Source organism: Nycticebus coucang, chromosome 3 (assembly GCF_027406575.1).
Source record: "Nycticebus coucang isolate mNycCou1 chromosome 3, mNycCou1.pri, whole genome shotgun sequence".
NCBI lineage: Eukaryota > Metazoa > Chordata > Mammalia > Primates > Lorisidae > Nycticebus > Nycticebus coucang.
In genome coordinates this window covers 59934876-59958192 of record NC_069782.1, presented here as the reverse complement: position 1 = coordinate 59958192, position 23317 = coordinate 59934876, and the positions used below count along the sequence as shown (strand labels likewise).

General features: G+C 53.9%; 1 protein-coding gene across 4 annotated transcripts; it reads left to right on the top strand.

Annotated features, from left to right (window-relative positions):
* Positions 1-6760: 6760 nt before the first annotated feature.
* On the top strand, positions 6761-22580 carry CAMSAP3 (calmodulin regulated spectrin associated protein family member 3). 4 transcript variants are annotated; one of them, XM_053586610.1, is made up of 19 exons: positions 6769-7048; positions 13618-13871; positions 14068-14190; positions 14283-14378; positions 14581-14613; positions 15569-15616; positions 15874-16012; positions 16623-16762; positions 16842-16935; positions 17010-17067; positions 17220-17293; positions 17573-17642; positions 17741-19217; positions 20344-20483; positions 20563-20870; positions 21209-21308; positions 21650-21762; positions 21852-21970; positions 22053-22580. In XM_053586610.1, the coding sequence occupies exons 1-19, from the start codon at positions 6901-6903 to the stop codon at positions 22356-22358; spliced, it is 3840 nt and encodes a 1279-aa protein (XP_053442585.1). In that variant the 5' UTR covers positions 6769-6900; the 3' UTR covers positions 22359-22580. The 4 variants fall into 4 exon arrangements, with proteins under 4 accessions (XP_053442588.1, XP_053442585.1, XP_053442586.1 ...); XM_053586611.1 differs by lacking the exon at positions 14581-14613 and having other exon boundaries at positions 6770-7048; XM_053586613.1 differs by lacking the exons at positions 21852-21970; positions 22053-22580 and having other exon boundaries at positions 6761-7048; positions 20563-20746; positions 21650-21764.
* The last annotated feature ends 737 nt before the right edge of the window (positions 22581-23317 follow it).

Here is a 23317-nt window from a genome sequence, read left to right as displayed (position 1 = left end):
TGTATTTATGTGCGTGTGTGCACAGATAATTATATACGTATTATTGGCTGTATTTGTAAATGTCCAAGTATATATCTGTGGATATTTATCTACTATTTGTTTGTGTGTCCCATTGTGTGTGTGTATATGTGTATGTGTTTTAGAGCAATTTTAGGTCCACAGCAAAGTTGAGCAGAAAGTACAGAGAATTCCTGTACACTCCCTTCTCATTATTGACATCCTGTTCCGTGGAGCAGAGCATTTGTTACAATCCCTGGCCCCCATGGACATATCCTCATCACCCAGAGTCCACCGTTCTCATTAGGGCTCACTCTTGGTGCTGTATGGCCTGTGGGTTTGGATAAATGTACTGTGACGTGTCTCCATTATAGGATCACACAGAGCAGTCCCCGTGCCCCCAGAATCCCCTGGGCTCTGCCCGTTCCTCCTTCTTTCCAACAAACTCTGGCAACCACTGACCTTTCACTCCCTCCATAGTCCCACTTTCCCCAGAATGTCATATGCTTAGAGTCACACAGTGTGTGGCCCTTTCAGACTGCCTTTCTCTCACTAACATGCATTTCAGTCTCCTCCTGGTCTTTCCGTGGCTTGACAGATGGAATAATATTCCATCATTTGGATGCACCACAATTTATCCATTCTCTTACCTTGGGGACTTGAAACTCAACCTGTCCAAGATGAAACTCATCCTCCTCACCTAACCTGGCCCCTCATCTCCTGTCCTCATCTCAGCACATGGCACCACCATCCACCCAGTTTTTTTTTTTTTTTTTTTTTTTTTGTTTTTGTTTTTTGGCTGGGGCTAGGTTTGAACCCGCCACCTCCGGCATATGGGACCAGCGCCCTACTCCTTGAGCCACCATCCACCCAGTTACGAAATGTAGAGATCTGGGCATCTTCCAAGGCGCCTCCTCCCTCTCCTCAGTGTCTGTTCTCACCCCTCAGCAAGCCCTGTAAATTCCGACTCCCCATACACTCTGTAGCCAGAAGTTCTCCCCAGCCCCAATGCCACACCTTGGCATTGACCTTAGTGGAGCTTCTCGGGTCCACCTGGAACCAGTAGAATCGGCTTGGAAACGCTGTGCTGCCTAGGGCTGCCCTGAAGCTCATAGGCAGGCACCGGTCTTTCTGGACCAAGTTTTCAGCCTTGGTTTCATCACCCACGTGTGTGCATGGTTTTGAAGGGAACAGTGATTCAGGCCACTGTGGGACTTTTGGAAAAATCTGGGGATATTTTAGGTTGGCACTACTGGAGGGTACTGCTAATGGCATTTAGTAGATAAAGGTTCAAGGATGCTGCTAAGCTTCCAAATATCCCACAAATCACAATGCTGTGATTGAGAAACCCTATCTTGCTGTTACTCAAAGTATGACCCATAGACTTGTGCTGGTCCCAAACTGCTGAGTGTCCATGCAGCTGAGAGAATGGAGAAAATAAGCATTCAGAATCTTTAAAGTAATTTGACATAGAATTTTATGACTGCTGGGCTCATTTTGCATGCCTTTTGAATTTTTGCTTTTATTAACAACTTTTTATTTTATTTTATTTTTTAGAGACAGAGTCTCATTTTGTTGCCCTCGGTAGGGTACCATGGTGTCACAGCTCACAGCAACATCCAGCTCTTGGGCTTAAGCTATTCTCTTGCCTCAGCCTCCCAAGTAGCTGGGACTACAGGTGTCCACCACAACGCCGGCTATTTTTATATATATATATATATATATATATTTTTTTTTTTTGTAGAGACAGAGTCTCACTTTATGGCCCTCGGTAGAGTGCCATGGCATCACACAGCTCACAGCAACCTCCAACTCCTGGGCTTAAGTGATTCTCCTGCCTCAGCCTCCCAAGCAGCTGGGACCACAGGTGCCCACCAGAACGCCCAGCCACTTTTTGGTTGCAGTTCAGCTGGGGCCGGGTCTGAACCCGCCACCCTTGGTATATGGGCCCGGTGCCCCACCAACTGAGCCACAGGTGCCGCCCAACGCCGGCTATTTTTTGTTGCAGTTTGGCCGGGGCCGGGTTCAAACCCACTACCCTCAGTATATGGGTCGGACACCCTACTCACTGAGCCACAGGCGCAGCCCTATTAACAACTTTTTTAAAGAATAGTTTTAAATGTACAGAAAAATCCAGCAGATTATACAGAGGGTTCCATACACTCCTTACCCCCCAACACACACGCACAGTTTCCTTTTTTATTAATATCTTACACTAGTATGGCACGTTGGTTACAATGAATGAACAAACACCAATACATTAATTAAGTCCCTTCTTTACTCAGATTTCTTAGGTTTTCTGGAAAACATACTGCCCTTTTTCAGTCCTGGGATCCAAAGCAGGGCCCCATACAACATTTAATCAGCACATCTCTAGATTCAACTGGGACAGTGTCTCTAACTCTACTTGTTTTTGATGACCTTGACAGCTTCAAGGAGGACTGGTTAGGTATATTGTAGAATGCTTCTTTATTGGAATTTTTCTGTTATTTTTCTCATTATTAGGAAGGGGTTATGGGCCACGAGGAGGAAGATCTCAGGGGTAAAATATCATTTTCATTACATTGTATCAGGAGTACATACCATCAACATAATTTATGACTACAGGTGCAGTTTCTTCATCATAGTCACTCTTTTCTGTTTTGGTTTTTTTATTTTAGGGCCAGGGTCTCACTCGGTTGCCCAGATAGAGTGCAGAGGAGTCAACATAGCTCACTGCAGCCTTGAATCCTGGGCTCAAGCAATCCTCCAGTCTCAGCTTCCTAAGCAGTTGGGATTACAGGCTCAAGCCACTACATTTCTTTTTGTTGGTTATGTCTTACTTTCTGGCACTAGGCAGGTCTTTACGTTTGATTTTTCTACAAATTCACTTTTATTGTATTTTATAGATTGGAAAAAGAAGTGGTCATTGACTGAAGAGATTTTGAGAGCGACCAAACACATTCTAGCATCTTCTTCCACATTCCTCACTAAGCTCCAACTATGGTGACCTTCCTTGAGCACCCCAGACTGTTCCTGCCCCAGGGCTTGGTCTTTGCAGTGCCCTGTGCCTGGAATGTTTTCCCTGCCTGCTTCTTTTCATAATTCCAGGCTCTGGTCCATCTTCCCCTCCTCAAAGAAGCCCCCTCCCACTGCCCCAGTGAACCACTTCATTACACCACTCTCTCAATATTTTATCCCGAGCTGAAATGATCTCTTTCACATGTATTTGTTCATTGTCTCTAAATGCAAGTGGCATGTGGACAGAAATGGCCCTTGGCACCTATAATATTGTTCTTAAAATTATTTTTGAACAGGGCATAGTGGCTCACACCTATAGTCCCAGCCTTGTGGGAGGCCCAAGGCAGGAGGGTGGTGTGAGGGCAAATGTTCAAGACCAGCCTGAGCAAGAGTGAGACCCTGTCACTACAAGAAAATAGAAAAATTAGCCAGGCGTGTTGGTTCATGCCTGTAGTCTCAGCCACTTGGGAGGCTGAGGCAGGAGGATGGCTTGCTCGAGCCAAAGATTGCACTGTTGCACTACAGGCCAGGGGACAAAGCAATTCTCTGTCTAAATAAATAAATAGTACTGAGCATATAACACACTCAGAAATTTTTATCTGTCAGTAAGATTCAAGAAGTGTACACACAGGCAGAATTTGGCAGATGATTTTATGGGGTGCACACATTCTCCCAAGCCTAACCCTAAACTCCTAACCTACAAAACCTCTAAGTCATCCCTGCACCCATCTAACCCCCTGCTTAACAACCAGGGTCTGTCTAAAGAGTTAGGAGGTGAGAGCCCAAGGAGTCTCCAGGTGAGGGAGGAAGACGGAGGCAGGGGCTGGGGAGGGGTGTACAGGGGCTGTAGGAAGGGCCACCTGGCCATACAGGAAGAGCCAGAATGTCTGAGGCTGCCTGGGCCGCAGGAACAGGCCCCCAGGGGCAGGTGGGTCCTCAATTCCTGCTGGGTGTGTGTGGGTGGGGAGGTCCAGGCCAGCTAGGCATTCCAGTCTGCCCAGTGTGGGGGCTGGGCCCAAGGAGGCCCCTGGGGCCCTGTACAAGGGCACTGAGCCTGGTTCCTTTCTTGCACACCTCTGGACACCCCTTCCCTTGACCCTCACGACCTGTAGCCCCCTACCAGGGTGGGGTAAACACGTCCCCAGAGTGTCTGGGCGTAAGCTGCAGGTGTTGTCTTTGTGAGGTTTGTCCTTGGGGTCCACAGAGGTCATGGGAACTTTCCCAGGAAAAGCAAACACACCCGTGGGAGCTGGCAGGACACGCCAAACTCACAGAGGGGCAAAGCATGACAGACATACACCCTTCCCTGCCATGGGTGCTTCCCCATGCCAGGAGCCCCAGATTCCCTGCAGTGCCAGAGATGGGGGAAATTGAGACTCAGTGAAGAAAAGACCTTGTTTCCATCCTCCAAGGGGATGGGGACAGGAGAGGGGCTTGTGTGTCATACACACGCACATGTGTGCTCAAACACACATACACTGGTCCCTTTGTGTGCCCACACCCACTCCTGTGTGGGCATATCCAGACACGAGGGCCCATGCCCCAGCGCCTCACCCTCTGAGACACTCCCACCCTTGCTCAGTCACATGCTTTGGACCATGAGGCCCATACTCCAAACACACAAGTACAATGTATATTTGGGGACCCTAGAATTTCAAGAAAGGGTTGGCTCAGGGGCCACCATCTGAGGTTGTGGGTCTAGGGCACTTGCAGGCTGTAGTGCCTTTGAGGCTCATAGCATTCATTTTTTATTATTTTTTAGGAGACAGGGATGCCCAGGGTAGAGTGCAGTGGCTCAATAATAGTTCACTATAACCTCAAAGTCCTGGGCTCAAACAATCCTCCCATCTCAGCCTACTAAGTAGCTAGGACTACAAGTGTGCACCACCACATCCAGCTAAGTTTTTCATTTTTTTTTGTAGAGATGGGGGTTAGAGGGGATTCCAGGCTAGTTTCTAAATCTCAACTCAAGTGATTTTCCTAAAGTGCTGGGATTACAGGTGTGAGCCGCCAAGTCCAGCCTCACAGCATTTTATATAGTCAAGAAAACAGATTATCAGGTATATGTACGTGTGTGTAGACTGAAATCTCCTCTGTAGTTGTAAATGCACAAACTTACATTATATTCCCTTAGACAGAATTCAGCCACCCATGAGGTCTCACTCATGTCATAAACATACAAACGCATCTTGATGCACTTAAATACATCTACACACATGCAAAGGCGTTCAAAGCACAACTACTCACATACGTATGCTTACGCACACAACCATGGTCATATACTCAGATTCAGGCACATGCAGACACCCATAAATGCACTCACACACAGAGATTCAGATACTCAGTTTACATTCAGAAAACAGGTAACTTAAACACATGTGCACCTTGTCACTTTGTAAGCACGAATAAATGCTCACACCTAGATCCGCACAAATGTCCAAAAATTCACACAGATAAAAATCTGACATTCACACTAACACAAACGCTTATGCTCTCATGATTACACACAGCTAAGAGGCATGCAGATATATTGACACAAAACACAATGGAACACACAAATATTAAACAAATATCCACAAATAGGGGCTTATACTTTGCAAATATGCCCAGCAACATCCATACAACTGCACTCATGGACACAAATACCTGTACTCATAACGCATTCACATACACACCTCCATACTGATGCAACTATCAGGTTCCTACTACACACAAATATGTGATTGCGGGATAAATACGTGCACTCACACTCTCATGAATGTATTCAGAAATAGGCATTATTGCACACACTTATGTCCAGTTTCACAGTTTACACAACCTGTCACTCTCAGGCTGACACCATGTACTCAAACTCACAAATGCACTCATATATAAACACACATATATGTCCCCCAATACATTCAGAAACTGTTGCTAACATCCACAAATCCCCGCGCACACAACCACATTCATATACTTGTATGCAAATCCACTTGAACACAAATACATCCTCACCTGCCGGCAATCAGAGCTCTGCAGATACCACAAATACACAGACATCTACAAACACATCCAGTAATAGGCATGCAACCACACTGATAGCCACAGTCACGCTCTTGCATAAAAACTCATACTTGAAATTTCTCTCCAGTACTCCTGCTTTGACAGAGACATCAATCACACTCCCTTTCACCAGGAGAGAAACATGCATATTCATATCCACACACACATTGACCACTTCTATCTTCAGGATACAGATCCTTGTACACGCACACGTTAAAAACACGGACCCACACCCCTTCACACACACATGTGCTGTCACACTCACGCCCAGATACGCACATGTAGACACGCTCCATTACGCTGGGTCACCACCACCCGAATACGTTCCGAGATGTACTCAGATAGGAAGAGGCACTCATTCTTGTGGCCATCACGAACACAATCACAAATAGGTGCATGACTCTGGGTCAGGCATTGCAAACTCGCACAGTGCTCCTGTGCCTAAGGGGCTGGACACTGCAGCCCTGCACACACGTTCACTGGCAGAGGGTCCCTAATCCTGTCCAGGGCCCCAGGCGCGCGCGCACAATCAATCCCATGCGCGCACACGAACTCTCAGCCGCAGCCTCCCCCTGCGATCGCCGCAGCCCGGGCCTGGCCTACCCCGGGCACCCGACGGCTGGGGGTCTGGACCAGCCAGGGTGCTCTCCGGGGTCCAGTCGGGGTCCGGGGGCGGGCGCACCTGGGCTCCGCCTCGGGGCGGGGCCGACGCAGCGTAGCTAGCGCGAGCGGCAGCACCTGGCTCAACAGCAGAGGCGGCGGCGGCGGCGGCGGGCTCGGCCGGGACGCGAGCGCAGCGCAGCCCAGCCCAGCCTTGCCCAGCCCGAGCGCGGACCCGGCGGCCGCAGCCCCGGCGCCGCCATGGTGGAGGCGGCGCCCCCCGGGCCCGGGCCGCTGCGGAGGACCTTCTTGGTGCCCGAGATCAAGTCGCTGGACCAGTACGATTACTCGCGGGCCAAGGCGGCGGCCAGCCTGGCGTGGGTGCTGCGGGCCGCATACGGAGGCGCAGGTACCCCGCCCGGGGGCGGCAGGTGCGGGGGGCGGGGCGCCGGGCCCAGAAGGCCGGGGCGTGGGAACAATAGCGCCAGCTGCGGGGGGTCCCCGGGCCCGGGTTCCCTGCCATTCCGGGCCTCTGGGCTTCCTGCTCGGCTGGGACTGGTCCGTGGACTTTGCCCGCTGGGCTGTGGGAGCGCGGTGGGGGTAGGGCTGGCGGCCCAACCGCGCTCGTGGACCTGGGCATCCGAGCCCCCAGGTGAGCGGGGCGGGGTCTGGGAGCCGGGTCTGGTCTCCCGGTGCAGGCCTCCGGGTTCCCGCCTCCCGCACAGTCCCCTCCTACAGGGCCTTCCCTTGCACGCCCACATCGCGCCTGCGAGGACCCCCTCGTCCCCTCCTCTGGTCCCCGGCTTCGCCGCGGGGCCTTAAACGCTCCGGTCCACGCGTCCCTGGCGCGGAACACACACCCGGCGTTGGCCCTGCGGGCGCTGCGGTCGGCGGCTGGGGAGCTCCTGGAAGCCCCTCTTTTGCCTCAATGGTCCAGCCAGCGGCTGGCAGCTGGGACTTATTCCCTTGTTTTACTGAGGAGATGGGCAAGCCCAGTAGAAGCGAAATGGCTTGTCCAGGACCCCACAGGAGTGGAAGCCCCCTCTGCAGGATCTTCGCCCTAATATTAAGGCAGATGCTCCACTTCCTCCCCAAAGCCCGCATGGGCTGGCTCCCACTCTTGTCGCCCCAATGGGGAGCATGCCAGTGGTTCCCCAGGATTAGAGGCCCTGAGCACGCTCAGTCCCAGCCTTGGGCAGCTCCGTGGCCCCAGGCCAAAGCTGGAAGTCAGGGCCTGGCCTTGGAAAAGACAGGGTTTAATTAAGGTCTGGGCTTTCCTGGGGGAAGCCATGGGGGAGGATGAACTTCCCTTCCCACTCCTCTGTCCATTGGTCTTAGCACCACTGGGCACAGCCCATCCCCCCTCTCAGTGGCCTTCCTAGATCAACCTGTTCTGGGTGTGGGTCTCCTGGTTCCGCCCAAGCCTGAACCTTCCTCTTTCTTCCAGTCTTTCTTTCTGCACCCTTCCATGTGTGTGGCCCATGCTGAGGCCTCCCCTCTACCCCAGGATTTGCTTGAGGAAGAGAGGGATTGGGATTTGGGACCCAGGGCTGCCCCAGCTCCTCACATACAAGGTTATGAGCCCATAGCTCAACTTTGGGAGTCAGAATTGAGTTTGAGTCCTACCTCCACCAGAATGTGGACAGATTATCCCAGTTTACTGAACTGTAAAAGAAGGCATTTGTGCACTATTTATCCATGTCCTGTATGTTTGTGGGCTACTTGCTATGTGCCAGGGCAGGACTCGGGTGACTGAGATCTCAGTATGTTCTTTGCAAAGTTGCTGGAAGGTATGGAAGAGGTAGGGAATACAGAATCCTTCATGTTGCGTCCGGCACACTGTGCATGTTGAACAGATGCTCACATTTGCTGCTGGTGTGAATCTGGTGGTATTTTTATCATTTAATAATAGTAATATCATTACCACCTGGCCAAGAGATAGAGCGGAAGTTACCATCCCAGTTTTCAGAAAGAAAAGTCCCTTGGGGGGGTTTATAAAATCCCAGTCCCTTGATTCACCCAGTGTCTGTTCTCATTGACACAGCTTCCGCCGCTGTGTGACACCTTCCAGTGGCTGAGGGTGAAGTTCAATATGTCCCCTAACTGCCTCCTCTTTAAAAGGGGGGGTTGAAGGAAAGGAGGAGCAGAGATCTGGCAGACTCATGAACTCTGGGACTATTGACAAGTGCCTATCACGTGCCAGGCTGGTGCTGGGCACCCAAGGTGTAGAGGAGAGGAGAGTGGATATGGCATGAAACCAGATCCTCACTGCTTAGAGTGATAAGGTCTGTGGTTGGAAGCAAAGCGGGGCAGATCTGGAGGGAGGACTTTTTTTTGAGACATGGTCTCACTCTTTTCGCCTTAGGCTAGAGTGGTGTCATTATAGTTCACTGCAACCTCCAATTCCTGGGTTTAAGCAGTTAACTAGGACTATAGGCATGCTTCACTATTACTCCCAGCTATTTTTTTTTATTTTTAGAAGAGATGGGGCCTGGGCGGCGCCTGTGGCTCAAGGAGTAGGGCGCCGGTCCCATATGCCGGAGGTGGCGGGTTCAAACCTAGCCCCGGCCAAAATAAAAAAAAAAAAAAAAAAAAAAGAAGAGATGGGGCCTTGCTCTTGCTCTTGCTCTTGCTCTTGCTCTGGCTGGTCTCAACTTCCTGAGCTCAAGCAATTCTCCCTCCTTGGCCTTCCAGAATGCTGGGATTATAGGCATGAGCCACTGCAACTAGTTAGGAGGACATTCATGAACTCTTACATAGAGGGAAGAGAAGGCTCCCCAGAGGAAAAAGGACTCCCCAGTGCCAGGTCTTTAAGGATGAGTAGGAGTTTGCCATGGAGAACAGATCATGTGTGCAGAGGCCTAGTGTGTGGACCCACAGGGAGTTCTCAGAGAAGAACATGCAGGTCCCCTGGTGGCTGTGGGAGGTGGGAGATTAAGGAGGCTGGTAAAATTGATGAGGGCCTCTCAGGCCATGGGTGGGGATCTGAGGGCACTAGGGAGCTGTGGAGGTATTTGAAGACTGACAAGATCAGGTATGCATTTGCCCCATGGGAATAGTGGAAGACATAGTTTTGGTGGCTAGAAGCACAGGTATGAGAAGGCTGGGCAGAAATACAGGCAGATGGGCTCAGCAGAACACACCTTGGAGATAAGATTAAGAAAAGGTTCTAGGCCAGTGCTGTGGCTCTCACCTGGACTCCTAATGCTTTTGGAAGCCAAGGCAGGAAGATTACTTGAGGTCAGGAGTTTAAGACTAGCTTGGGCAAGAGTGAGACCCTTTTTTCTACAAAAAATATGAAAAGAGGGGCGGCGCCTGTGGCTCAAAGGGGTAGGGTGCTGGCCCCATATGCCGGAGGTGGCGGGTTCAAACCCAGCCCTGGCCAAAAACAGAAAAAAAAAAAAAATAGAAAAAGAAGCTGGGTATGGTGGTACACACCTATAGTCCCAGCTATTCAAAAGAAAAGGTTCTAGGCCAGTGCTGTGGCTCTCACCTGAAATCCTAACACTTTTGGAAGCCAAAGCAGGAACATTACTTGAGGTCAGGAGTTTGAGAATAGCTTGGGCAAGAGTGAGGTCTCTTTTCTACAAAAAAATAGGAAAAGAAGCTGGGTATGGTGGTGCACACCTATAGTCCCAGCCATTCAAAGGCTGAGACAGGAGAATCAATTGAGCCTAGGAATTCAAGGCTGCAGTGAGGTGTGATTGTGTCACTGCACTCAAGCCTTGTGACAGTGCAAGATCTCATCTTAAAAATACATAAATACAGGGTGGCGCCTGTGGCTCAGTGAGCAGGGCGCCGGCCCCATATACCGAGGGTGGTGGGTTCAAGCCCAGCCCCTGCCGAACTGCAACCAAAAAAAAAAAAAAATAGCTGGGCGTTGTGGCGGGCGCCTGTAGTCCCAGCTACGCGGGAGGCTGAGGCAGGAGAATCGCCTAAGCCCAGGAGTTGGAGGTTGCTGTGAGCTGTGTGAGGCCACGGCACTCTACCGAGGGTGATAAAGTGAAACTCTGTCTCTACAAAAAAAAAAAAAAATACATAAATACACACACTGGATTTCAAATACTTGGTTCAAAAAATAAGATGTGAAATATCTCATTAATAGTGTTTTGTTGTTGTTGTTGTTGTTTGAGACAGAGTCTCACTATGTCGCCCTCAGTAGAGTGCTGTGGTGTCACAGCTCACAGCAACCTCAAACTCTTTTGGGCTTAAGCGATTCTCTAGCCTTGGCCTCCCAAATAGCTGGGACTACAGGCGCCTGCCACAATGCCTAGCTATTTTTTTGTTGCAGTTGTCATTGATATTTAGCTGGCCCAATCTGGGTTCGAACCCGCCACCCTAGGTGCATGTGATCGGCACCATAACCACTGTGCTACAGGCGCTGCCCATTAATAGTGTTTTTATATTGATTACACATTGAAATATTTTGGATATATACTAGGTTGAATAAAATACATTTCTAAACTCATGTTAGTTTCTACATTTTTAATGTGGCTACTAGAAAACTTAAAACTACGTAAGTGAGCTCTCACTAGATTTCTATCAGACAGCACTGCTCTGCAGTAAATGTTCAATGAACATTTTATGGTATAGGGCAATGGTTCTCAACTGGTGAGAGTTTTGCCCTTTAGGAGACATTTTTGGTCATGCTACTGGCATCTAGTAAGTAGAGATCAGGGATTTTGCTGAATACCCTGCAATGTACAGGACAGCATTCTTCCAACACGAAGAATTCTCCCAAATCCCAACAGTGCCAAGGTGGAAGATCACTGGTATAGAATAAGTGCTTGATAAATATTATTGATTCACCTTGGGCAACAAAGCAAGATGCTGTCTATAAAAAAATAAAAAATTAGCTAGTTGTGGTGGCACATGTCTGTATTCCCAGCTATTCAGGAGGCTGAGGCAAGAGGATTGCCTGAGCTTAGGAGTCTGAGGCTACAATTGGCTATGATCGTGCCACTGCACTAAAGACTGGGTGACAGAGTAAGATCCTGTCTCAAAAAATCAAAATGCTAGCAATCAGTAGTCCTAGCTCACATGTTTTCATCTTGAAGGTCCTGAGAAGTACAGCAGTAAAGAAAGTTGTTCAATGTTGCTAACAAGAGCAGGAAATGCTTGGGGCCTATACTCCAGTGGGGTTGGGGGTGGGGTGGACAGGGGAGGTAGGCAAGAGTGTTTGGATTTGGGAGATGCCAGGAGGTTGAAACCAGAGGACTGATTGCATGTGGGATTTGAGGGTAAAGAGAGAGAGGTATGCTGATTCCTCACTGCAGGACAAGGAGGAGGAGCAGGAATAAAGGAAGATGCAGAGAGTTGTGGGAGATGTGGGGGAACTGGGGGAGGGCCGTGGCATTCTTGGCCCAGCTTGGTGGGCGGTGCTTGTGAGGAGGAGCAAGGTGCAGCAGGTGCAGTCCTCAGATAGCCACTGAAGCTGTCCTGGGGTGGGTGGGGCATTTCCACATACAAGGAGATGCCAGAGGCCAGAAGGTTTCTGGATGGAGGTGCTGGGCACGGAGCCCAGGAGAATGTCCTACAGATTGGTGCTGGGGACAAAGCTGGAAGCAAGGAGGGCAGAAGCCAGGTCAGGGAGGCTGAGGAAGGGAGGCCTGGGTGCAAGCAAGCTGGAAATCACTTTTCTTCAAGGAGCTTAGCTGAGGGCTGCAGGAAGAAGGCACAACTCTGTGTGGGAGTGGGGCTGTAAGTGGGAAGGTCAAGTGTGGTTTTGAGGGGTGGAGAAGGAGCCAGTGCAGAGAGGAGACAGCAGGCAGGTAAAGATGCCTAGATCCTCCTGTCGAAGAGTTTCTTGGGAGCCTGGCTGTGAATAGGGATACCTGGGGAAGGTGTGGTCTTTGGGGCCACATTCAGTTTCATTGTGAAACACAAGAGACTCTCCCCCATTCCTTCAAGTATGGAAATCCAATGTTCAAAACAGCTGGGCTGACTGGAGCTAGAACTCAGCACCTTCTCCCTGACCTCCCCAGATCTTCCTAGCTCTTTCCTCTCCACTCTTGGGTCCTATTCCAGGCTCTGCCCCACCATCTAAGAGGCTTCCTTAGGTCTCTTTCCACATTCTTATTCAGGGGTCTCCTGGCTGTTCCACCCCTCTGTGTCCTCAGCCATTGCCCCACCCCCAGCTCAGTCACTGCCCTTTCTGTTCCATTTCCCCACTTAGCCCCCAACAAGGTGCTGGGTACCTCTCTCTCTGTCTCCCACTTCCTCCCTTCAGTCACCAAGTCTAGGTTACACTTAACTCTCTCAAAGGTCCCTTTGAGCAGGGCACCTCCCCAGTTCCATGCCCTGCCTGCCAGTTCCCCATTCTTCATAGCTCCTTCTACCCCACATGCACTCTGAGAGAGGGCGTCCAGTTTGCTGGGTTTGAATCTCTGCCTGCAGGTGTTGAAGAGCTGTGTGGCCTGGGGCAGGGTACCTTCCCTCTCTGTGCCTCAGTTTTCTTCTATGTACAGTGGAGTTACCAATTGTGCCCTATCTGCTTCCTGGAGTTGATGCAAGGGTTAGTCTAAATCCAGCCAGGGCAGAAAGCAGGGTTGGCTTTCTGGAAATCACTTCCAGAGGGTGATCACTCAGGCTCTCTGGGTGGCTATCTGAGAAAGCCCCCAGTGAAGAGGCTGTTGTCATTGAAGTTATTGTTGCTGTATTTCCATGGGGCCTAGGACACCCCATCCAGCCAGCCTGGGGTGAAGGGAAGCCTCCATTCCCTACCTGCTGGTCTAAGTCAACCATCTCCCTCAGGTGTTCTCTCCCACTTCCCAGCCTTCTCAGTCTCTTCTACCTGGGATACCACCACCATCCTTTCCTCCGGCCGACTGCTGCACACCTGCGCGTTCCTCCCTTCTCGGTGCCAACCTCCCTAGTCCAGATGCCCCCTTAATTAGGGCCATGTAATTGTGTGTTTTCGTGTGTGGGGATGTGTCTGGTGACTCTGACCCACGGTATTTCACCTACCTGCCCTCACAGAGCATGTGCCCCCAGAGCTGTGGGAGCCCTTCTATACGGACCAGTATGCACAGGAACACGTGAAGCCCCCAGTGACGAGGCTGCTGCTCTCAGCCGAGCTCTACTGCCGGGCCTGGCGCCAGGCACTGCCGCAGCTTGAAATACCCCCCAGCCCCTCTGCACTGCTGGCCTTGCTGGCACGGAGGGGCACGGTGCCCTCACTGCCGGAACGCCCAGTGCGTGAGGCAGACCTGAGACACCAGCCCATTCTCATGGTAAGCCACGCCTCTGCCAGGTCGGCCCCACCCCACCCCCCCAGTAGGGTCTGCCTACCAGGCCTGGCTCCTCTCCTCATTCCCGCCCTTGTCAAGCCTCCCCACCTCCACATTCTACCTCTTCTCTGGCCCTTGGAGGCTGAGGGGAGCCTCCACCCTGCACTTGGGTCTCACCTTCCAGACCTTTCCCCCACAGGGAGCCCACCTAGCTGTCATCGACGCCCTCATGGTTGTCTTTGCTTTCGAGTGGACAAAGACGCTGCCGGGTCCCTTGGCCCTGACCAGCTTGGAGCACAAGCTCCTTTTCTGGGTGGACACGGTAGGTGAGGTTGGACCAGGATGAGGTGGGGCACCCCTGGTCCCCAGGCATCATACAGTGACCAGAGCACTGACCTTTCCATGCATCCCCAGACCGTCCGGCGACTGCAGGAAAAGACAGAGCAGGAAGCTGCCCAGCGAGCTTCTCCCGCAGCCCCCACGGATGGAACAGCCCCATCTCAGCCCTCGGTGAGGCCAGGACATGGGGCAGAAGGACACCTGACGGAGAGCTGGGTGGGCGGGGCGGGGCTGTGTCTCACAGCCGTTGCTGAAGTGGGGGGTGGAGGTGACACTCTTCTTTCCCTTTCTTCCCTTTTCCCTCTCTCTCTGTGCTGTCCCCTGTGCCGGCACCCACTGCCCTCCGCGCTCCTCTCTACCTCTCTGGCGTCAGTGCCCCACGCGCTGGTACTGGAAGCTGGTTCCTGTAAGTGGGGCTGTCTGTCTGCCCCGTCTGCCTGCCCTGCTTGTGCTGTTTTTGCCAGCCTGTCTGCACCCTCTTCCACCTTTCTCCACCCGTGAGCAAAGGAAGTTGGATCCCAGCCCTGAGAGCCAGGGAGAAACCCCTTTGTGAACCAAGAGAATGGTAGAGTCTCGGCCATTAATTGAGAATGCAGATCCTCCCCAGTGAGCTGAGGGGGTGAACTTCTCTTCCCATGAATCAAGAGGGCAAACCCTCCCCGTTCCTATCAACCAAGAGGGCAAGACCCTCTGAGTCTGTCCCACTTAGCTGAGGTGGAGAGACCCCCAGTATTTCTGAAGGGGGCCCCCTAGCCCATCAGGCTCATGGAAGAGATCTGCCTAGCTGAGAGGAAGGCCCTGAAACCCAGAACATGGAAGAACCCTCCTAACTGATAGCCCTATCTTCTCTGAGGAAAAATCCCAGCTTTGGGGAGGAGGAGGCCTTTCCCTAAAGCTGGAAGTTTGAATCTCTCTCTTCCCGTAATTAGCTATGTGACTTTGCACAAGTGTCTAAACCTCTCTGTGCTTCACGTGAATTACTCCTGCAGTAGATATGCAAGGAAAAAGTAGGGGAAGTTTTGGGGTTGGTGGGGATGCCTTCCTTTGCTCACTTCTTTCTCCCACCTTGGGGACCTGGGTTGGGGGGACGTTCTCCTGCCTGCCTGCTTCCTCTGCGTCCTCTCCCTGAGAGCTGAGGGCCTAGATCTTTTGTGGGAAGAGCACTCCTTGCATGGGAGACTACTCTCTGGGGCTGGGAGGAACTGGGGTCCCCAAAGCCAGCCAGTGCATAGACAGGGAGCTGTATGGCCAGAGCTCAGGACCAGGATCAGTGAGGGCCACCCCCTCCCTTGGAGGTGGGCTTGGGGCCCTAGCAGGTCACCATCCCTCTGCCCTGCTGATGGCTGCTCCTCTCCCCCCAGCACGCAATTGCCTTTTGTTTGAAGGAGTCGGGGAGCAAACCCCCCATGGTAACGTATTCCCCACCCTGGGGTTCCAGGAGTCCCTGTTCCCAGCCCCCTGCTGCTGGCCTGGCTGCTCCAAGATACCTCCTCTGCCTCTTGCTGCTGTCCCTCCCCTGCTCCAGGCTGGCGCCTCACTCTGGCTCAGGGACCCTCAGCTTCCTGCCCCCTCATGGCGGAAACCCTAGGCCTCCCTGCCCAGCCTGCACGACCACTGACCTGGGAGGCTGGCCTGTCCACTCACCTGACCTGCCTCCCATTTGCAGATCCGATACCGGAAGGACCGTGCTGTGGCCCGACGCACGCCATGCTTTCCGACTGTGACTAGCATTCAGGACCTGGCCAGTGGGGCTGCACTGGCTGCCACAATCCACTGCTATTGTCCCCAGTTGTTGCGCCTTGAGGGTAAGTGAATGGGCCTGGGCCAGACCCCATCCTGGTGAGACAGAAGACCTATGTTGCAGCCTTCAGGCCTGTGTCCCCAGGTCTGCACAATCAGTAATGATGTGGTGGTTATGGATGCAGCTTTCAGAATCAATAGAAGTGGGTTTGCATTTTTTCCCCCCAGTTAGCTGTGTGACCTCACCCAAGTACCTAAACCTCTCTTTGCTTCATAGAATTCATTCATTCCTGCAGCAGATAAAATGCATTGAGGGCAGACTTGGTGCCAGACCCCATTTTTATAGGTGCCATGGATCCAGCCAGAACAAATAGAAACACATTCCTGACCTCATAGGCGGCTAGACCATTCTGGTTGTCTACTTCTAGACATTGTTTATCCAGAAGTACCTTATTGCTATTAAGTGTGCTGAAGGGTAATAGGTGGTCAGGAAGAGCTTTTGGAGTTTAGTTCTTGGAGAATAGTGTTCCAGAAAAAAATGCAAAGGCTTGAGAACATTCTACTATGGTGTCCACCTCTCAGAGGGCAGCTGGCCAAGGCCTAGCCTGTAGGAGGTCCTCTCTGGGGCCTGTACCTTCTTCCTCATAGAGTCAACCAGGCATTCTGTCCCTACAGAGGTGTGCCTCAAGGACCCCATGTCTGTGGCAGACAGCCTGTACAACCTCCAGCTAGTGCAGGATTTCTGTGCCTCCCGCCTTCCACGTGGCTGCCCACTTTCCCTTGAGGACTTGCTGTATGTCCCACCACCACTCAAGGTGAGTCCATAGTGGGGCCTCATGGGCTGAGGCTCCAGGGCTGGGTGTCCTGTTGGGTGACCCTTCTTCCCACCTCCAGGTGAACCTGGTGGTGCTCCTGGCTGAGATGTTCATGTGCTTTGAGGTGCTCAAGCCGGACTTCGTGCAAGCCAAGGACTTGCCTGATGGTCATGGTGAAGTCTGGGCCTGGGGTCTGGTTGGGGGTTGGGGGGCCAAGCTCTTCCTGATGCCTTTCTCTGTGCTGCAGCTGCCTCACCCCAGGGCACCGAGGCCTCCCCATCTCAGAACAGTGGTGGTGGCAGCAGGTATGCTCTCTCTACATTGGGAGAATCCCTAGCACCATGGGGGTCTCCTCTTTCTCTGGCCTGGGCACTGGGCACTGCCGGGGGGTGCTCCTCTTCCCACCTCTGGGGAGAGGTAAGTGGAGGTCTTGATGCTGAGATGCATCTCTTGGCAGTTCTCCTGTCTTCAATTTCCGCCACCCACTCTTATCCCCAGGAGGCCCCCAGTCTCCGCTTCGAGGATCCACAGGTGAGGAGAGGGCTGGCTTCTGACACTGGGAACCCCTAGCCAAAGATGGCCCCAGCAGACCCCATGTTGTCTTCTGTGACTCCTCCTTTGGGTCCCAAGGTGACCCCCACAATGACTCTGTAGCACTCCTTAGTGATATTAGAAACCTCTGGTCTGCCTAGACCACATAATGACCCATCAGTGACTCGACCAATGACCTCGCAGAGGTTGCCCCTAGACCCTGACCAACCCCACCCAGGGTCCCCAGGGTCCCCATAGCAATCACTCACCCCTCCCCAGGCTCCCTGAAGTCCTCCCCATCCATGTCCCATATGGAAGCCTTCGGCAAGGCCTGGAACCGGCAGCTCAGGTGAGCGTACCTCCAGGGCTGGGCTGGCAGTGGAGCAGCGAGGGTGGGGTGGGGCTGAGGCTGGTCCCAGCAGCTGAATCCTCCCTCTGGCTGCCCAGCCGTCCACTCTCCCAGGCTGTGTCATTCAGCACCCCCTTTGGCCTGGACAGCGACGTGGATGTCGTCATGGGAGACCCGGTCCTCCTACGTTCAGTCAGCTCTGATAGTCTGGGGCCTCCCCGTCCCGTGCCAGCCCGGACCCCCACCCAGCCGGTCCCAGAGTCCGGTGACCTGCCTACCATTGAGGAGGCCTTGCAGATCATCCACAGTGCCGAGCCCCGGCTGCTCCCAGACGGGGCTGCTGATGGCAGCTTCTACCTCCACTCTCCAGAGGGACCCTGCAAGCCAGCCCTGGCCTCCCCCTACCTGCCCGAGGGGGCATCCAAGCCACTGTCTGATGGGCCTACCAAAGTGCCCCTCTACTTGCCGCACCCTGAGGCCCCTTCAAAACTGTCTCCCTGTCTTGTGGGGGAGGTATCGAAACCGTCTGCCCCCTCTGAGGGGTCCCCGAAGGCAGTACCTTCATCCCCAGCAGCCACCAACTCCGATGTGAAGATGACCAGCTTTGCTGAACGCAAGAAGCAACTGGTGAAGGTGGAGGCTGAGGCCGGAGCAGGATCCCTCATGTCCAACCCGGCCCCACCTGAGGCCCTGAGCTCAGAGATGAGTGAGCTTGGAGCCCGGCTGGAGGAGAAGCGCAGGGCCATAGAGGCTCAAAAGCGACGGATTGAGGCCATCTTTGCTAAACATCGTCAGCGACTGGGCAAGAGTGCCTTCCTGCAGGTGCAGCCCCGGGAGGCCTCAGGAGAGACGAGGCCTGTCTCTGTGGAGACAGAGTCTGGCACGGTTCCTGCTGGGGAGCGGCCAGCAGGCGAGGGCCAGGGCGAACCAACCTTGAGGCCCAAGTCAGTGACCTTCTCCCCAGAGCTGGGTCCAGTGCCCCCCGAGGGGCTGGGGGAGTACAACCGAGCAGTCAGCAAGTTGAGTGCTGCACTAAGCTCGCTGCAGCGGGACATGCAGAGGCTCACAGACCAGCAGCAGCGGCTCCTGGCCCCGCCTGAGGCCCCTGGACCTGCCCCACCCCCTGCTGCCTGGGTCATTCCTGGCCCCACAATGGGGCCCAAAGCTGCATCCCCCAGCCCTGCCCGGCGTGCCCCAGCCACCAGACGCAGCCCTGGGCCAGGGCCAGCCCCAATACCCCGCAGCCCGAAGCATGCACGGCCTGCTGAGCTTCGGCTCACACCACTGACCAGGGTGCTCACACCACCCCATGATGTGGACAGTCTCCCCCACCTGCGCAAGTTCTCACCTAGCCAGGTGCCTGTTCAGACCTGTTCCTCCATCCTCCTAGCAGAAGGGTCACCTCCCGAGGAGCCTGCCCCCCGGCCTGGCCTCATTGAGATCCCGCTAGGCAGCCTACAAGAGCCACCCATGGAGGATGAGGGGGATGGGAGCCCCCCTGGTGCAGAGGATTCACTGGAGGAAGAATTGTCTTCAGAGGGAGAGCCCCGGGCTGGGCTGGGCTTCTTCTACAAGGTGAGAGTCACACAGTCAAGCAGGTGGAGGGCTAGGGAAGTGAGGACTTCCTGGGAACGGATTGACCAATGGGTGGATGCAGAGGGCTTTAGTGATGTGGGCAGGCAGGTGACTGGACAGGCAGACAGACCAGGTGTGTATGGCCAGATGAACAGATAGTTGGGGGTGGGAGGGGTGCTGGGTAGACTGATGGAAGGACAGACAGGGCTAGGATCTTACGGGACCTCCTCTCCCCCTAGCATGGCCCTACCAGTTCCCCTTCTGGCACTGTCTCACATCCACTCCATCCTCATGGCCACCTGGACTGGGCCTCCATCATTTCTCATCTGGACACCTACGGTCACTCCCTGACAGATCTGTGTTATCTCCCCTCAACCTCTGGCCATCTCCCACCAAAAGTCAGGAATGTGCCTTCTTCCTCCTACTCTTAAGATGAAAGTCCTCCCCAGGTCTTTAAGCTCTGCTTGCCTCCCACCTGGTCCTGGGCCATTCACCTATCTCTGCGTGCCAGCCTGGCTCATGGTTCCGAAACCTCCTGCTAAGTTTATTCTGCCCCAAGGCCTTTGCAGTACCCTGTTTTCCCGAAAATAAGACAGTGTCTTATATTAAGGTTTGCTCCCAAAGATATGCTAGGTCTTATTTTCAGGGGACGTCTTATCTTTCCTGTAAATAGGTCTTATTTTCAGAGGATGTCTTATTTTTGGGAAAACAGGGTAGCTTCTGCCTCTACCTGGAGCACTCTGCTCATTCCTTATGCTCACCTGGTTATATCCTCCTCATTCTCTAGGGTGCTTCCTCTAGGTAGGAAGACTTCCTCAGTGCCCCAGGCCCAGGGTGGGTCAGTCCCTGAAGTGTGGACAGGTGTGCATGTCCCAGTATTCACTGCCATTTATGCAATATTTGGTTGTTTTCCCCATATGGCAAATCACTTTATGTGAGCAGCACTCAGGTCTACTCCAACCCTCTTGTGTCCCAGTGCCCAGTGACATGGGGCTGTGCAGAAAGTAAGAATCAACCGAATGTCTTAAATAATTGGAAAAACAAGAGAACAGGCTTGTTTTGGAAGATGGGAATCCAGCTGTATCAGGGGAGGGGTGGCCGGCTGGACTCAGTGTCTGTTCTTCAGGATGAAGACAAGCCTGAGGATGAGATGGCCCAAAAGCGGGCCAGCCTGCTGGAGCGGCAGCAGCGGCGGGCAGAGGAGGCACGGCAGCGCAAGCAATGGCAAGAGGCAGAGAAGGAGCAGCGGAGGGAGGAGGCTGTGAGGTGAAGCTTGGTGCAGCTAGGGCTCCTGCCCCAGCGATCCTGTGATCTCTTCTGACAGCCGTGTCCCCTTCACATACAGGTTGGCCCAGGAGGAGACCCCTGGCCCAGTCCCTGGGGCCCTTGCAGCCCCTTCAGCAGCCCTGGCCCCAGCCCCTGCCACTCGGGCCCCAGCTGAGGAGGAGGTGGGCCCCCGGCGGGGGGAGTTCACTCGGCTTGAGTATGAACGCAGGGCCCAGCTGAAGCTGATGGATGACCTGGACAAGGTGCTGCGGCCCCGGGCTGCGGGGGCCGGGGGGCCGGGTCGGGGCGGGCGGAGGGCCCCCCGGCCCCGATCTGGTTGCTGTGATGACTCGGCCTTGGCGCGAAGCCCAGCCCGCGGCCTGCTGGGTGAGGACCCTGAAAGGGTGGGGCCTGCCCAGTGTCCTTTCTAGGGCCTGCTGGGTAAGCCCCCATGGGGATGTGGGGAGGGGAGGTATGCAGGGGTGCAAGGACAGGGACATGGTGTGGCAGGGATCTCAAGTGAGGTTTGACCCTGCCCATTAGGTAAAGACTGTCATGGGGCTGTGAGGGTGAAGGGTGAGGGCCCCTTGGGCACACTTGGCGGTGAGGATTTCCAGTGGGGGCTGAGCTCTTGTTGGCCCCCACCTCCAGCTTGCTGAGCCAGGTCCTCTTAGGCGGGTATCTGTGGAACTAAGGTGGGGACTGACCCTACTCTCTATTCCCAGGCTCTCGGCTCAGCAAGATCTACTCCCAGTCCACCCTGTCCTTGTCTACTGTGGCCAATGAGGCCCCTAATAACCTCGGTGTGAAGAGGCCCACATCTCGGTGAGCTTAGCCTGGCCAATTAGGGGTGCATATATCTAGAGTGTGGTGTAGCTCAGGTGTGTGTGCACCCCGAAGAAAGGGAAAGACGCACGTGGGAGGGGGACAGTCTGTACCTGGCAGATGAGACCCCAGGATGTGCCTCTGTGCGCCTGTGTTGAGTGCCTGAGCCTTGAGCATGTGCAGGAGGGCAGGCAGGCAGGCATGGACTTGAGGCTATGCATGCACACACACCTTTCCTGTAGTGCGCTGGGCCTGCTTTTCCTGGAGGTCTCTCTGCAGGTTGGAAGGCTTCCCCTACCCCTGACCCCACCCACCTCTATGCCATCCTTCTCCCCCTGCAGGGCTCCATCTCCATCAGGCCTTATGTCCCCAAGCCGCCTGCCTGGTAGCCGGGAACGCGACTGGGAGAATGGCAGCAATGCCTCCTCCCCGGCATCAGTGCCCGAGTACACAGGTAAATGGGGCTTTGGGGGACATCATGAGCGCTGGGGCCATCATGACCTTGTCTCCTGGTCATCCCTGATGACTGCCACGCTCTCACAGGTCCACGACTGTATAAGGAGCCCAGTGCCAAGTCCAACAAGTTCATCATTCACAATGCCCTGTCTCACTGCTGCCTGGCAGGCAAGGTGAACGAACCACAGAAGAACCGCATTCTTGAGGTGTGCTGAGCCCTGGTCTGGGAGGCTGGTAGGGGGGCGGTAACCCAGCCTGGCCAGCTGACTGCTTCCATCACCCCTCCAGGAAATTGAGAAGAGCAAGGCCAACCACTTCCTGATCCTCTTTCGTGACTCGAGCTGCCAGTTCCGAGCACTCTACACACTGTCTGGGGAGACGGAGGAGTTGTCGCGGCTGGCAGGCTATGGCCCCCGCACTGTCACACCCGCCATGGTCGAGGGTATCTACAAGTACAACTCAGACCGCAAGCGCTTTACCCAGATCCCTGCCAAGACCATGTCGATGAGCGTTGATGCCTTCACCATCCAGGGACACCTCTGGCAGAGCAAGAAGCCCACCACTCCCAAGAAGGGTGGTGGCACCCCCAAATAGCCCCACTATGGGCAGTCCACAGGCCCCCTAGAGGACAGCAAGTGGGTACTCCTGGGTCCTGTCTGTCCCCAACCTTGTCTGGGTGGGGCTGGAGTCCCCACCCCACAAGTTGGAGTCCAGTCCTACTGTGGGGACTGAGCTGGGAGGTTCAGGGACTCAGGACTCAGCTCAGTCCCCTTGTCTGTCCTCTCTACCTTCTTGAATAAAATAATTTAAAGAGAAGCTGAGCCTTGTCCCCTCCCTGAGGCTGGCCGGGGTTCCACGCTGGCTGCCTGTGTTTTTACTCCTTCGTTCTTTCTGGAAACAACTCTGGTATCCCTTCTGTTCTCTCAACCACCCAGTATGGCTTCTGCTGAGGTTTAGAGAGGTCTTAACTGCCACCACCACCCGTTGGACGTGCTTCGCAACTGCCTCTGAACCCACCTCCTGGGCAAGAGGTTTCTGACTGGCTCTTCCCCGGCCTCCAACACCCCTACTCCCTAGATTTCCTCCTCTATGGCTGTTTGCCTTCCCTGGCCTTTGGGCCAAGGCCAACTTCTAACTTGATTTTGTCTCCCTTGGCCAGGCTGCCTACATTTCTTAGGCATGGCCTCCTCTCTGGGCCAGGGATATTGTTTCCCTTCCTCTGAGCTCTACATCTGAGGATCAGTTGCTGCCTTGGCCATCTCAGAAGCAGGGCCCACAGCCCAACCTCAGGCCAGGCTAGGATCAGCCCCCTGATGCCCTCCTGTCTCATTTCTTTTCAGCTCTGAGACCTGCCTGCTCCCCTACCCCCAAGCCACCAGCCTAGGCCTCCCCATGTCCCCAGCTGCCTCCTGACCACAGAGCAGCCTGTGTGACCTGTTCAAAGTACAAATCTGATTATATCCCTTGATGCTTAAAGCCCTTTAATAGCTTAGAGCCTGCTAATGGCTTCCCAGAGCTTAGGACTAAGGACCACGCCCTGGTTGTGGCCTCTC